The sequence below is a fragment of the Crocodylus porosus genome, unplaced genomic scaffold, assembly GCF_001723895.1.
Source record: "Crocodylus porosus isolate Cpor-Errol unplaced genomic scaffold, CroPor_comp1, whole genome shotgun sequence".
NCBI classification, from domain to species: domain Eukaryota; kingdom Metazoa; phylum Chordata; order Crocodylia; family Crocodylidae; genus Crocodylus; species Crocodylus porosus.
The window spans coordinates 35,094,945-35,108,767 of record NW_017728914.1 but is presented as its reverse complement, the minus strand read 5'-3'; the positions used below and the strand labels follow the sequence as shown (position 1 = coordinate 35,108,767).

Here is a 13,823-nt window from a genome sequence, read left to right as displayed (position 1 = left end):
TCCGGTCCCTGGGCTTTATTTTGCCCACCCCTGAGGTAGAAGCAGATTTCAAATAACAGCTCCAAGTCACAATTTTTCAACAACAGAGTTGAGAGGCTAAATTAATTGTTTTAACTACTGTTTCATAATCCCTCTTTGGATCATGACAACATGGTGAAGGAAGTTAGGGCCACAAATTCCACACAACAGGCCAAAGAAGAGGCCCTGTGTCAACAAGAACGGCAACTTAAGAGTGCAGCAAAGCAAGCTGGGCACTCCCACAATGGTGCAAAACCCTCAGTAAATATTTAAGTGCACTTTCCAACAGTGACCATTTAAACAACATGTTTTTAGAGAGTATCCTGATCAACCCATGGGTTATTGGCTGATGTGCTTGATCAGAATAGCTTCTGATCGGCTCCATTATGCTATGGGCATAGGAAAGCAGCAGGGGTGAAAAGCACAGAGCATTGTATTTGCAAAAGAAGGAGGTAGTGGAGTGAGAAATTGAACATTTCAAAAATCCTGCTTAGTAAGGCTTTCCCTGCAAGATATTAAAAAAGCCTGGTGCAGTCAGAGCAACCTGTTTTGGGTTGAAAAATGTATAGTGCTAAAGGTCACAAAACTGTCTCCCTCCCCAGCAAATTAAGAAATAAATAGCTGCTGACACTTCCATGATTCATTAGTTTGAGAGCTCCATTAGTACACGACAAAGCAGTTGGCTCTCATGGCAGGCTGCAGACCGCAGTATGGCAGCTACCAATTAAACCCAAATTTGTATTTCTTCCATTTCATAACCACTTCTGCCAGCTCATCAGTCGCCTTCCCCATCTCCCCATACACCCTGGCACCAGTAACTCCTAAGCGCTCCTTCAGCTGGAAGCTCAACATGGATGAAAAGAGATATATTAAATATCTGGCAGGGAAAATAACTTGTGGCTGCTCTCGCCATGTTTCCATACCAACTATGTTAATCGTAAATGGGATCCCCCTTGCTGTAGCATTTTATCCTGAAATATAAAGATTTTCTTATCTATGGAGAAGCTGAGAAAGAAAAGAAAGTGGCACAAAAATAAGTGAGAAATGTAAGCCATCTTTCTTTGCAGACAAACTTGCACTAACTTAATGGCACAGCTGAGCCAGAAACAGGGAAATGCCCAGGTGAGCGTGGGAAAGCCCTGTGCTCAGCAGCACAGCACAAAATGCTTGGATTGGGGGCTCCATGCCCAACCAGCTTCACTGCAGCTGTGCAGCTTTTTAAAGGGCTGTTACTAAAAGACAAATCAAGGAGACAGCGCACAGGTGCTCTCAAGTTCAGAAAACTCAAGTATTCGGCTGCAGAGTGCAGTATGCAGTATTTTATTATACTGCTTACGGGAGTGACCTCTGGACAAAATCCTCTTAAAAAAAATCCCTACAAATATGCATGAACCCCTGCCCCGCTCCACATCCACTGTGTGCCTGTTGCTCTTTGCACCTGCTATGTGCCTTTCTTCTGTGGGCTGTGAGCTTTTTGGAACAAGGTTCACTCACTATTTATACCATGTTTTTCACAAGAGAGTCCTGATCACAACAGCATTAAAAGGAGGGCAGCAATTCGGGAGGGATTGGCAGAAGCACATGGGGCTAATGACTGGCACAGCCACCGGAGAGTCACTTTTAGTTTTTCCAGACCTGCCTCATTCAAGGCTCTGAGCCATTACTCACAACTCTTAGGAGTGTTCAAATTTTAGCAGACTGAATTTGCTCGGATTTAAAACAGATCAATAAGTTGGGGGTTTTGCATACAACCGCTCTCACCCACTTATTTACGTGCTGGCACAGCCCAGCCAGCTGTCATAAGTCTCGAGATGCACGGTCTCCGATTCTCAGCCATTTTCACGTTCGGGCAAGCCTGTAGCGATGTCAGTGTGCAGACTGGGGCTGAGCCCAGTGAAGCGACACAGCCCTTTAAATACTTGAAGGGGAAAGCTTTGCTGGAGAGATGCACAGCAGTTATTTTTCAGCTGTTCACTTTTTGACTGTTCAGTCCCAGGGCCAGTCTTGGATGAATTTTTAATACAGAGGCACACAACTGAATCCAAGCTGCCCATTTCAGGATTTGTTGCTGCTTTTGCCTCCTCAGAAGAATTCTATTTAAAGAGAGAGGAAGGGATTTGGCAGTCATTTCAGGGAGGTTAAGGGAGAATACCAATTGGTGTCAAAGCAGATGAAGCCAGCAAGAAAAGCCACTGTGCAGAACAGAAGAATGAAGTTTTGAAGAGAAACAAAAATGTTCTCCATCCTAGACAGAAGCCGTCCTCCTGTGCAAGATTAACCAGGCAGTAGAAAATCAAACTGGTGTTTGGTCTGGTTACAACTAACCTGCCTCTAGTGTGCTACACTGAAAAGCAGCAGAGAGGTCCTACTGAAAGCGCATTTTCTTCCTAGTCTCAAAATGCTTTAAATGTCACCGAAGCCACGTAACTACAGCTTAATGAGCTTTTCAAAAGTACCATGTTATGCCCGCAAGCTACTGGAAGTTACACTTCAGAAGAATTAGTGTAGCTATTGGGCAATGGGACAGGTCAGTTATGCACTGGCTGGTTTCAGAGGGCATTTTTTACATGCATTTCAGAAGCATAGGAGCCATGTCTCACCTCAGGATTTTTTCCCTTGGAAACCTCTCTCAAAAACAGAGCCCTGCGTTCCTTGTGCACATCTGTATAGAAGAGCTTTAAGAGAACCTTAAAGCAAATAAGCCGGAGACTTTATCTTCTTTAAGAATTAAAATAGAGAAAACTGAATAATTAGTAGACCAGTCAGATGAGCCAACAAAGCTGCTCTATCATCTCCAACTACGGACAATGCTGGATGCATCAGTAAGTATAAACTCCGTGAGGTTTTCAACTGTATAATACACTGGAGGGTGAGGAATTAATCCTTTCCTATGATAGTCACTTTATGCCATGAAGCATAAAAGCTACTAGCCTTTATTTTATCCCTTCTACTTAAGCTACAGCTTAATTTGTACAGCATAGCACAGGGTGGCCCAAACAGTTCAGAAAGCATAAGATCTTTTGTAATGAGACTGGCACAAGTGCAAATTAAGCTCCAGAGTTGCAACCACAAGGCTCGCTGTATTTTCTGGTGATGCGCCACGTATGCCACTTGCTTAACTTATGGTGGCTATGTGTCCCAAGGTGTCAAATCTGCCTCTCTGTACTTCAATTAGGGCAGAAGCAGGAAACAATTTTATGGGTCTGTAGAAACAAAGATGGGAAGAAAGCAACTGTTCACCCTGGGGTTGCACCGCGAAATTCTTGCTGAGCAGTTTGCCGAGACAAGACACTTGCACGCCATAGGCAAGTGGGAGGTCAGTCCCAACCTACGGGCTACACTTAACCAACTCTAGCAACACTTAACCAAATGTTCTCAGACAGTGCAATCTCCACTCCTTGAGGTTTTGTGCACTTGAAAGAGGAATGAAAGGGTAAGGGAGAAATGGAGGCAAGTGTGGAGGATACAAAGCCAAGACATGCGTGTTGTGGATTTTCCAAACGTTTCTACAGAGGTTAACGCACAAAAACTGATCCTGGCAAATGGGCTTCAGAAATTCACACCAAAACTGCAAATCTCTTGTACAGGGGAAGAAAAAACTCAAAATGCAAACAGGGAATCAACATTTAAGGAACTGCATGCGAAGTGTGTAGGAGCAGATCTTCCATCGTACATGCCAACACGTGCTGAAAAAAAAAATGTGCATGCATCTTTTTTTACTTAGCAACAAACCAAGCATTTATGCAGCACCATGAAGCACTTCTGATGCCATCACCAACTAAAGCCATGCAGCAGCAAAAGGAAATGCAACTTTCATCTTGGTTTAAGGCTTAATGCTACTAGCAAATATCACAGGAGACATTGAAATCCTAACGCTTGGCCCACAGCAAATATCAAACTGCTTCCCTACAATATACTTCTATGGATTTTGTCAGGTAGGTGTAAGGGGAGATAGTACTGTACCTCTGTCACTAAAATCATCCACCAGCACAATCTCCGCAATCAGCTCAGGTGGGGACCGATTTAGGACACTATGCACTGTCCGGAGAAGAGATGACCATCCTTCATTGTGGAACGGGATTATCACGCTAGTGTTTGGGAGCTTCTCCAGATACAGCTTGTTCTTGCAGCTAGACATGGATAAAAAAAGGTATCAATGAGCTAAGCAAAAAAAATTCACCAGAACTGCAACAGCAATTACCGGGATAAATCCTCAACACCCGATTATAGCTAGGATATTTACCCACAAAGCACCACTCTCATCAGTCAGTGGTGATTTTTCTATAGTAACAGACTAAAAGTACCCATTCCATAAAATTAAATGGCATTAACCTGAGAAAATTTAAGGTGCAAAGATAGCTCATCACCGGCCAAAATTGCTTTTAAGAGGTAGCTTCTTTTATAGCTCGAAACACAGAAGTCTTTTGCCTACTTTCTGGTTCCTCTCCTTTAAGTCTCAAAGACCAACTTCTCTAAAAGAATCATTTCAAAGGCTGAGAAGCTCAGTGCTGCCCAAATTTAAAGGGCCTGCATTTCAGAGGCTTAATACCACACTATAATTTTGCTTTTAATATTCACCTAGCTGAAACTTGGCCATTTCAAGCTGGATGGAGACTTTCCTGAGCAGCTGCTTTCCAAAAGGTAGGGAAATACACACACACTATTATTTATATATACATATACACACACTATCCCAAGTTAAATATTAATATAACGATCTAGATCTATCTATCTAGATACAGATCTATATCTATACATCTAACTTGGGATAGTGTTCTGTAGGAATGCATTCCTGTAGACAGTCACAGGGACCAATTTCTGCCATTCAGGAGGATACCTATTATTAAACCAAAGGGGGCAAATATCTCCAGGGTAGTGTGAAAACCTGGTTAAACACAAACCTTTGTGAAAGCAACCCATGCTTTGCCTCTAGTCACCCAACCACAGCACCTATTATCCAACCTCTTTCCATCTGCAAACATATTCCAAAGAGCTGGATTTGCTTCCAAGGGCTGTCAAGGCCTGCTCAACCAGCTGCTTCCTCCTGATCAGAAAGGTCTGTTTCAGTTTTCTTCTTCCTTGCGTTTAAATGATCAGACTAGCTTGCAAAGAGGAGCAGGGTTCTCTGCTGCTCTCGGTTTTCAGCTGGGGCTTGAGGGATTGGGCATCAAGTCTACCTACTCCTCTTACTACAAGCCATGTGGCATTGCTAATACCTGGAGAGACAAGGCAGGCTTTCAGGTTGTTAGGATCTCGTCTGTAAGCCTCCTGCGCTTACAGATGAGGCTGAAGGGCCAATGGGCTCTGACAGGCTCAGGGGAAAGCTGTGAATTTTTACCACCAACGGACAGACAAGCAACAAAATAATTGCATCTCTTTCTCTTGCAGCTTTGAGCCTCTGGGTAGGAGGAGGAGGTGCCACTTGGAAGAGTGCTTCTGAGGCCAGCGTCAACACATTTGTCATTACAGCCATCATTAAGCAGGCTGGCTGGCAGCAGTGCAGAGTACAGGGAGGGAGCGCTCAGCATCATTCCTCACAAATACAGACAGAGCAATGAACGCTCAAAAAATTGATGGTGTACCTGAGTAATGCTTGAATCGCCTCTTGGGGACTTGCATATGGCTTTGTAGATAGCGACAGCAACATAACTGAAACCTTCAGGGAATCTTCCATTCATTCATTTCTGTTGTATTAATATATTCGTATTTATGGTCTTAACACAATCGCACTACTGTCGATGACAAGTGATGACTATAAAGCATAGGTCAGAAGGTTGTGTCTTTATAACAGCTTGTGCAACTCTTGGTTGGTCTGCATGCCAACTTGTACGAGATAAACGATTTGCTGCATAATTGTAGAAGATTCAGCAATTGCAACTTTGTGATCAACGATAAATTCCACAGCACTGGGAAACCCTGTCCCTTCATTCTTTGCTAAGCGTTTATAGTTTGGGTACAACAAGCAAAGCCTGCACATCAGTCATCCTCCTGGAATAGTCTTTGCTTTGTAACAGCCATTTCTCTACTGACGCTGCAGACAGAGAAGACTACAGATGGTCGATTTGGGGGAGGGTGGGAAAAACTGGCTCAACTTCATTAAGATCGCTCACGTCCTCCAACTACACTTCAACTCTGTACAAAAATACAGTTTGCTACTGGCAGTAGCAATAGGAAAAAAAGGCATATTTTAATTCTGTGCACAAGAGCAGTAGCGGTGCATTTTTGCTGAAACGACCGATTGGTCACCCAACTGCTGACTGCCGAAGTTCCCTTCAGCAGGGATCAGAAGCCTTATATTGTGATGAATGGAAGCATTTCCAGTTAACTCAGACACTGCTTCTGTCTGAAGTCTGCAAAGCTGCCCTGAATTGGTTTGCATATGGAAGATTAAGTATTTATAAAATGCTGCACGGATTTGCAGCACTCTCCCCTTTTCAGTGCTACTCTCAGCTTGATTTTTCAATTATTAACCTGTTACCTTAGCTCTATTTTAACCCTGCTCAATGGATCAGATATATCGTCCTGTCACTACAGGCTTCCGTGCAGTAAATACTGCAAAGCACATTGCCAAGTGAAACACTAGAGTTTGGAGGGAACAGAATCAGGGCTGCCTGCACCAGCTCCATTCTCCCTCCATCCCTTCCAAGTTGTTCTTGCAGTATATAGCACTGACTATTTACACGATTGCTAAATATTTTCTCCTTAAGGGATCCCCATCTTTCAGTGCATGGGATGGATCTGCTTCTAGGATGAAATTTTTGTCCATCAGGTCCTTCCCTCCTTTATTAGCTGAGAAGGAGGTAAGTAGCAAGTAAGATGGGACTGAAGAAAGAGATGGGATTGTTTCATGGTGAAGACAACTGAATGCCCTACCCTGGTATCACTTGTGACAGCTTAAACAGCTGGAGACCAAGACACTTCACTTACTAATTTCAACTGGGGACTGGAATTGGAACTTCCACATCTTAAACAGAGAAAGGAAAGGAAATAGTAGTGAGGAGTCAGCATCAGCCCCTTATGCGCCATTAGGGATGAGCCTATATATTAAATTGTCAGGTGAAGGGAGACTGGCATTGCCTAACACTGAGAAAGCCTCTGAGCCCCAAACAATCCCAAATAAACAGAAGCTGAGCAGAGTCCAAGTTCACTGAAGCTCACTCAGGGGTTTTTCAAAGTAGATCAACCAGACAAGATCTCCTAACATGCTCCATTTGATCCCTCTCCTTTCAAATACTTGAGCTGCACTCCCAAAATGATGAGTTATGAGGGACTGGATTAACACCTTTTTTTTTTTATACTTATAATTTGAGGAAGGCATCTGCACAGGCTGCTCATTTTTGCTCTGATTGGTGCCTGAAAAAGCCTAAGATTTAGTGAGATAAAACTGAGAAAGAAAAAAAAAAGTTTTAAAAACCTCAAGTCTAATTTGCTTTCAAGTATAGATGTCTTAGATGAAATTACTGCCATCAGGATGAGAAAAAAAAACCCCCAAGCCGCTTTTCATAGATGAAATTTGCATTCGATAGCTAAAGGTAGCTTCAGATGATTAAGAACCACATGCACTCTACAATTAAAAAGCACTGCAGGGTTTTGAGTAGAAAAGGTTTAAATCCTCACTCAAGACTTATTCCAATTGCCAAGGAGAATCTCCTTTAAGTTCAAAGTCAAATATGACTCATGAAAAGGAAAAGACATCCTAACATGTTGAGTTCAAATCCAAACAGTTCAGCCGGAACCAGTTTTTATGGCCAGCCTTACAATCTCCGAAAAAGGTTACTATAAGGCCATTGGCATTTCTGACTAAATTCCCTTTAAACATAGTTCATGACATTGCTCAGATTTTGTTGACACATTCCAAAAAATTAGTATCCTCTCCTAGATAAATGCGTCTAGATTGGGAAACTCGAATCATGGTAGAACTGCACAGGGAATTCATGGTTTATAAAATTGCAGCTACCTCCAACTGGTCACTTGGGCAAAACTAGACCAGGTAATTAGCAATAGAGTCATTATTTGACTGCTCTTTGGGGTCATCTGTCAAGTAAGCCAGGCATTTAAACCCACTTTCCACTGGACAGTTAAAAATGAAGTTACCCTGTGTAACTGCTACAGTTGCTAGCCATTTCAGTAGTCTCAAAAAATTAAAACTGGCACCAAAAACGACCTCACGGTTAAGACAGAAGGGCAGGACACTTCTAGGTCAGGGTTGAGATGTACTGGCAAGTGGCTGGGGAAGCTACTACTACTGCTCACTGAGCATTTGCTCTGCATATAAATGTAGGTTTGCTGGGGTCAATCAGCACTGTCCAGGTGCACCCACAAGCAAGTGCCCTTATTTTTTTTTGCCTCAATTAGCACGCCCAGCACTGTTTAGCAGGATAGCAGGCAGCAGGACTGTTGTTCTGAAAGGCTCACACATAGGAAAGTCCAAGATAAGAAAGGGAGAATAAATTCCCACAGGAATACAACTGAAGGCTTCTCTCATTCATGCACGTGCACAGTGGTACTCACTTGGAGTGTCTGATGTCTGGAAGAGAGCGATTAAGGGAAATTCTATCGCTGACAAAGATATTGAAGCCATTTTCCCTGTACGCTTGGTCCACTCGCTCTGCGTCCATCATTGGGTATGGTTTACCTTGCTCTCCATTTCCTGTGGATGGATACAAAGCAAGCATGCATCATTACCGTTAATTAGTATTTAACCAGGCCAAAGCCTGAGCCATAAATCAAATGGAAAGCAGTCATCTCCCGTTGTTTGAGAACTCTTCCAACACCACTGCCTATTAGCTCCAATTGTGAGCTCTGAAACATGCTTCGCACTAAGCTGAATGCATCAATTTACCTTTTTAAAAAAAAAAAAAAAAAATGGTAGCACGTTTTGATATAAACCACTTGGCTGTGAGAATAGGAAGCATTAAGCTCTTCATTCTGACACCAGAATTAAAGGGATGCTCAAGACAACAAGGAATGAAATTGGATCCGCAATGTTTGTTCTCATTCGCAGGTGCAAGTGCCTGCACATGATATAAATATTCCTCATCTTTGCCTCGTTCTTCAGCACAGCACAGAGGCTGACATTCAACAGCAACCTTGACAAAGCTCTTATAAGGAGAATGATACAGTTTGTGCAAATACATGGAAATGTATAGATAGCATCCCTCCCCACAGGAGCCCTTTTGTAAGAGAAGTTAAGCATTTGGATTTAAGCCTCGAACTATGCAAACAGCAGATTTTATAAGGACTTGTGTTCCTAGGATTCCTCCCCCACTTTCTTCTCCTTTCCTGGGTCTACCATACCTGTCCAGTTCATAAAGATGCCTGTTTCTTCTCTCTTCCAAAGTATCACTCACCTCAGAGCACCACCACAGACAGCCCAAATTGCTGCATTATTCATTACCACTTCTGAACTAGCAAGAGCGAGTGGAAAAACAGCGTCCTGAACCTCTCCCTGGTCATGGCATTGAGCACATCGTTCCACCTTCCTCTGGCTGAAAAAGGATCTGTGCTATTTTATAAACTGTTGTCAATAAACAGGTATGGTCTTACACACCTGTGCGCTCCAAGTCCCTCCTTATAGCTTCTTTATCATGCCAGTCCTTTTTCCTTTGTCCATCACCAAAGTACAGGTCTTTCCTCTGCCTCATGTGCGAGCCCTTTGAAAACACACAAAAGATGAGATGCATTAAGCATTTGCAGTCCCTTTTCAACACCCATGCAGTGAAGAGCCAAGCTCGCTCCTCAAGGCTGGCAAACCTGGCGGAAAAGATAGCTTTCATTTGCAGTTTTTGAGAAGCGAGGCTGTCCGGCACATTCTGCTTGCCCCCAAACCACTCTTCCTCGCTGCAAAGAGGCCAAGTTTGGTGTGTACCATCATGGCTACAGGACCCACATCTTTAATCTGTGAGTTCATTAAAAACTAATTCTCATTTTTAAAATATCTAATAAGCCTTATTTCCTATTTAATTAGCAATAGAGCTTCTTAATGGGTGATCTATTTTAGGATCATTAGTAATAAGCATACTATCATAACTGTATAAAATCAGAACAAGAGAGATGAATAAGATTAAGGCAACTGTCCATTAAGTCTCTCTCTGCTCCTCTTAATAGCAAGCTTTTACATGTGGCATGACCCTGTTTTGAACCCCAGAACAGCTGCTGCTTTTCATGATAGCTTTTGAATTTCAGGAGCAGACTTCAAGCACGTCAGGTATATGAGTGTGCAAGAGAAAGATCAGATGAATAAAGAGGTAGGGTGAACTCAGGCTCAAAAAGGCAGAAATTGTAACATTCGGGGACTAAACTTTAATGAATCTCATCCCAGAAAGTTTCCTCCTGAATTTGGGGAGAATAAAAATATGTATAGTTAGGAAAAAACAGATACAGATCTAGTTTTTGCCAAACATGTTCATATGATGTGGTAACACACCACTATGTATTAAAGATGTATTGCTTGTTGCAACCACATCCTATACACAGATATTTAAAAACAAAGAAATTATAGAACTGCTGTGGGTTTGGTTTTTTTTTTTTTAAAATCCTCCTGTCCTGCCCAGTGTATACTTCTACAAATTTCTGGAAAAAAAAAATAAGAGGTGCTATTTCCCTGCAGGCTGGGAGAAATTTTAAAGGCCAGAAAGCAGTGTGCGGATATGTGCATGCATTAAAAGAGGTCTTCATTATTTCATCTGTACCCTTTTAACATAAAAATTCCTGTCAGTACAATAAAGGAAAGCGATGGAGCTCACAGCCTGGAGAGAAGCATCAGAAAGATGCTTCGGATTTCAATTCTTGCAGGAACCATTTAGCAAACTTACTTGCGAAAGCCTCAAATCATAAGGCCAGACTTACGTTCTACATACCGCCACTTTCCCAAAAGTGCAGAGTTCCTCTCAGACAATCCTATTACTCCAAGAACAAAACACACCAAAGTGGAACTAATATTTTGGTCCTTCTCGCATGCTTTGGTCTTGCGTGCACAAAAAGGATAGCGGGGTTTGGGCGCTGAAGGAATTTCACCCGCTTAATGATTGGCAGAAGATAAAAGAAGTCATCCCAGCATGGCTGGAGCTAGTGCTTTGGATGTCAGCAGGTCTTATTCAGTCATATGCAAGCAGCTTCATTACTTCTCTACACAGCGGCTGAATAATGCAGCATTCTGCTGGCTCACGCCAGCCAAAAAAATCATTGGCTCAGCATCTTGCCTGTCCTGATAGCAACCCCCATCTGCAAAAGGCTCTTCTGCTTGAACAAATAACTTACCAACTCATCAATTTTATGTCTCAATTTGGCTGTGAAAAATCCATGCCCTCATGACACTCTTCTTTGTTTCCTACCCCAATAAATACTCTCAAGGACAATGGTCACCGAGGCTTTGGGCTTGTATTGAACAACCGATCAGAGACAGGAAGCCTACCTAGAGACTCGGGCCACTTGACCACATGGCAATCTACCCATCTGACAGGTTTAGGACCCCTGGACATCATGTGCTGTGGGAGGAACCCCATGAAACTAAGCTATTTCATCTCATTAAGAGCGATGCTTTCAATGCCACAGAACAGGAATGGTTCCATGGCACTGGTCTGAGATATTGTGATAATACACTCGAAATCTAAAACTTGCTGGGCTTTTGGTTGTAGTCATGTGAGTCTAAGGACGCAGGCAAGGTTCTTTGGGAAGATGCAATATCTTTTATTACACCAACTGCATAGTTGGGGAAAAAAAACAACCCACTCGGTTTGGTCTAATAGCACGCATGGAAGGACTTTAAGAGGGTTTCCAAGGTTGTGGCAAGGCTGGCGCAGCACACGCACAATACCAGCAAGAAGCAGACACCACGGGAAGTTTTCCCCCAGCATCAGTAGCTTTGAATGCAGCAGAACCCCAAGGACCAGCCACCCTAGGAAAGTGCAAGCAAAATTAGTCCCTCCACTGTGACTGATCGCTGGCTGAACTCAGTACATGACACCATGCGGCAATCTGGAGGATCTGCAAGCAACAGCCGAAAGCAAGACAGAGTCACTTAGTTAAACAAGATCAAGGCCTTGGTGGGGGCAGGCGAGTGCAGGAAGTCAAATGCAGAATTCATCTTTCAGAGGCGGCATGTGATGCTTCCTTCCAGCTCGGCCGCCTCAAGGCGACAACAGAACATGTTGGGCAATGGTCGCTCGGGCATCTAAGCAACAGTTCGGCCTTTCTAATGGACTTAGCAAGTAAAATCTACATTTTGCATGAACAAATCCCGCTCAGCAGTGGCAGAGGCCAAGGGAGGATGAAGAAAACAACTCTCATGGCATGAAGCTGCTGCAGAGGCAGCTCCAGTTATTTTTGGCTCCAAAATCTGAATGAGTTTGTGACACAAACCACCAGGCTCTGTCCTGCCATGATGAAGAAATCCATGCATCTCATCTGCCATATTTGTAATTATTCCCAGTCTTTCAGAGAGCATGCCACCACTACCTATTATGACTCAATCTGCCCAAGGCAAAATAAGGCAGTTTTCTCACTCGCAAAACCCAGTTCTGCTACAGGACTGCTGTGTTTTTTGCTTTCTGTTAAACAGTGCCGGCTCTGCTCGCTAGCTTTTACATTACCAGTACATACCCCGGCCAATCCAAGTCCTGGAAAGCTGGAGGCAAACAGGACAGCGTCCTTGCCAGGAGAGTTGTGCATAGAGCTGCAGACGCTTGCAAAAGGACTCCACTTGAGCAACTTGCCAAAAAGAAACTGCAGATCAAGACTGGCCTTCTGAGCTCCCTCGGCCAACCGAAGCACCATTTGCTGGGCTCCTTCATCCATTCTGCTGCTTGCTGCGAGTTGGCACTCATTAGGGAAGCCTGAGAAGCAGCTCTAGAAATTTCCCATAATCTCGCACTCGTCTTCAAATCCTCATTCTGCAAAACGAGTCGAGGGCTGGATGCCAGGAGCCTGGCACAATGCGGCCTGTGCCTAGCACGATGCTGAGCATGCAGCAGCCTGAGCAGGTGTACGGGCTCCCGAAGGGATGCCTGGTGGGAGCTGGGTTGTGTTCCTGAAACCACCCCTCTCCCCCCAGCCCACTGAACCCTGTTGCATGCTGACTCCTGGAAAATGAGGCAATGTAGCTGCCTTTGAGTGACCTTCAACACAAGCCCATCAGCACTCCTTGGAGTGCAGCGAGCACTACAAACTGCTCGAGTCAGGATGAACCTGACGCTCTCCTTCACTTCTTGTATGGTTTCTGCATGGTGGCAGAGCTCCGCAAAGTAAAATAGATAAATAAATAAATAAATAAAACCCCATGAGTTTCTTAAGCACCAGCTAGGCAGGGACCTTCTGGGGAACAATCTAGTTCTTCGGCAAAATTTAGGCATTTAAGCCCCACAGCCCATACTCAGATCTAGTCCGAGAATCACACTGACATCTGAATCTCGCTTGCAGTCCATTTCACAGTAGACGGGGAAGGAGGAGACAGCATCAGGTGGCTGTTATCTCTATTCCTTCCCCTGCAACTGATGCCCATCGTCTTCTCTTGGGCCTCGCTGCCTTGAGAGAAACTTGAGTGTGCGGGCACAAAAGAGAACACATTACATGGACGAAGGGCAAATGTTAGCATGTTCTGGGTAGACTCACTCTTTTATGAAAGCGAACGCAAGTCTCGCAGAACAGGCTAATTGCACAAGACGGACACATCAGCATTATCCTGCGTTTCTGGATCTCTTTGATCTCAAGCAGTTATGCATACATTATTCTAGTCCATTCCAGCCAGGAATGCTCCATTAAATTTCACTCGGTTCAGATAAACGTTATGAAATATTTGCTTTAATTGC

General features: G+C 43.7%; 1 protein-coding gene across 1 annotated transcript in view; it reads right to left on the bottom strand.

The window, feature by feature from the left end:
* GALNT10 (polypeptide N-acetylgalactosaminyltransferase 10) overlaps positions 1-13,823 on the bottom strand; it is a 147,641-nt gene that overhangs the window by 43,115 nt on the left and 90,703 nt on the right. The window contains exons 4-6 of the mRNA XM_019534739.1: positions 9,569-9,671; positions 8,530-8,668; positions 3,982-4,148 (exon numbers count right to left, since the gene is read on the bottom strand). Of these exons, the coding sequence (XP_019390284.1) occupies positions 3,982-4,148; positions 8,530-8,668; positions 9,569-9,671 (409 nt within the window). The remainder of the gene's footprint in view (positions 1-3,981; positions 4,149-8,529; positions 8,669-9,568; positions 9,672-13,823) is intronic.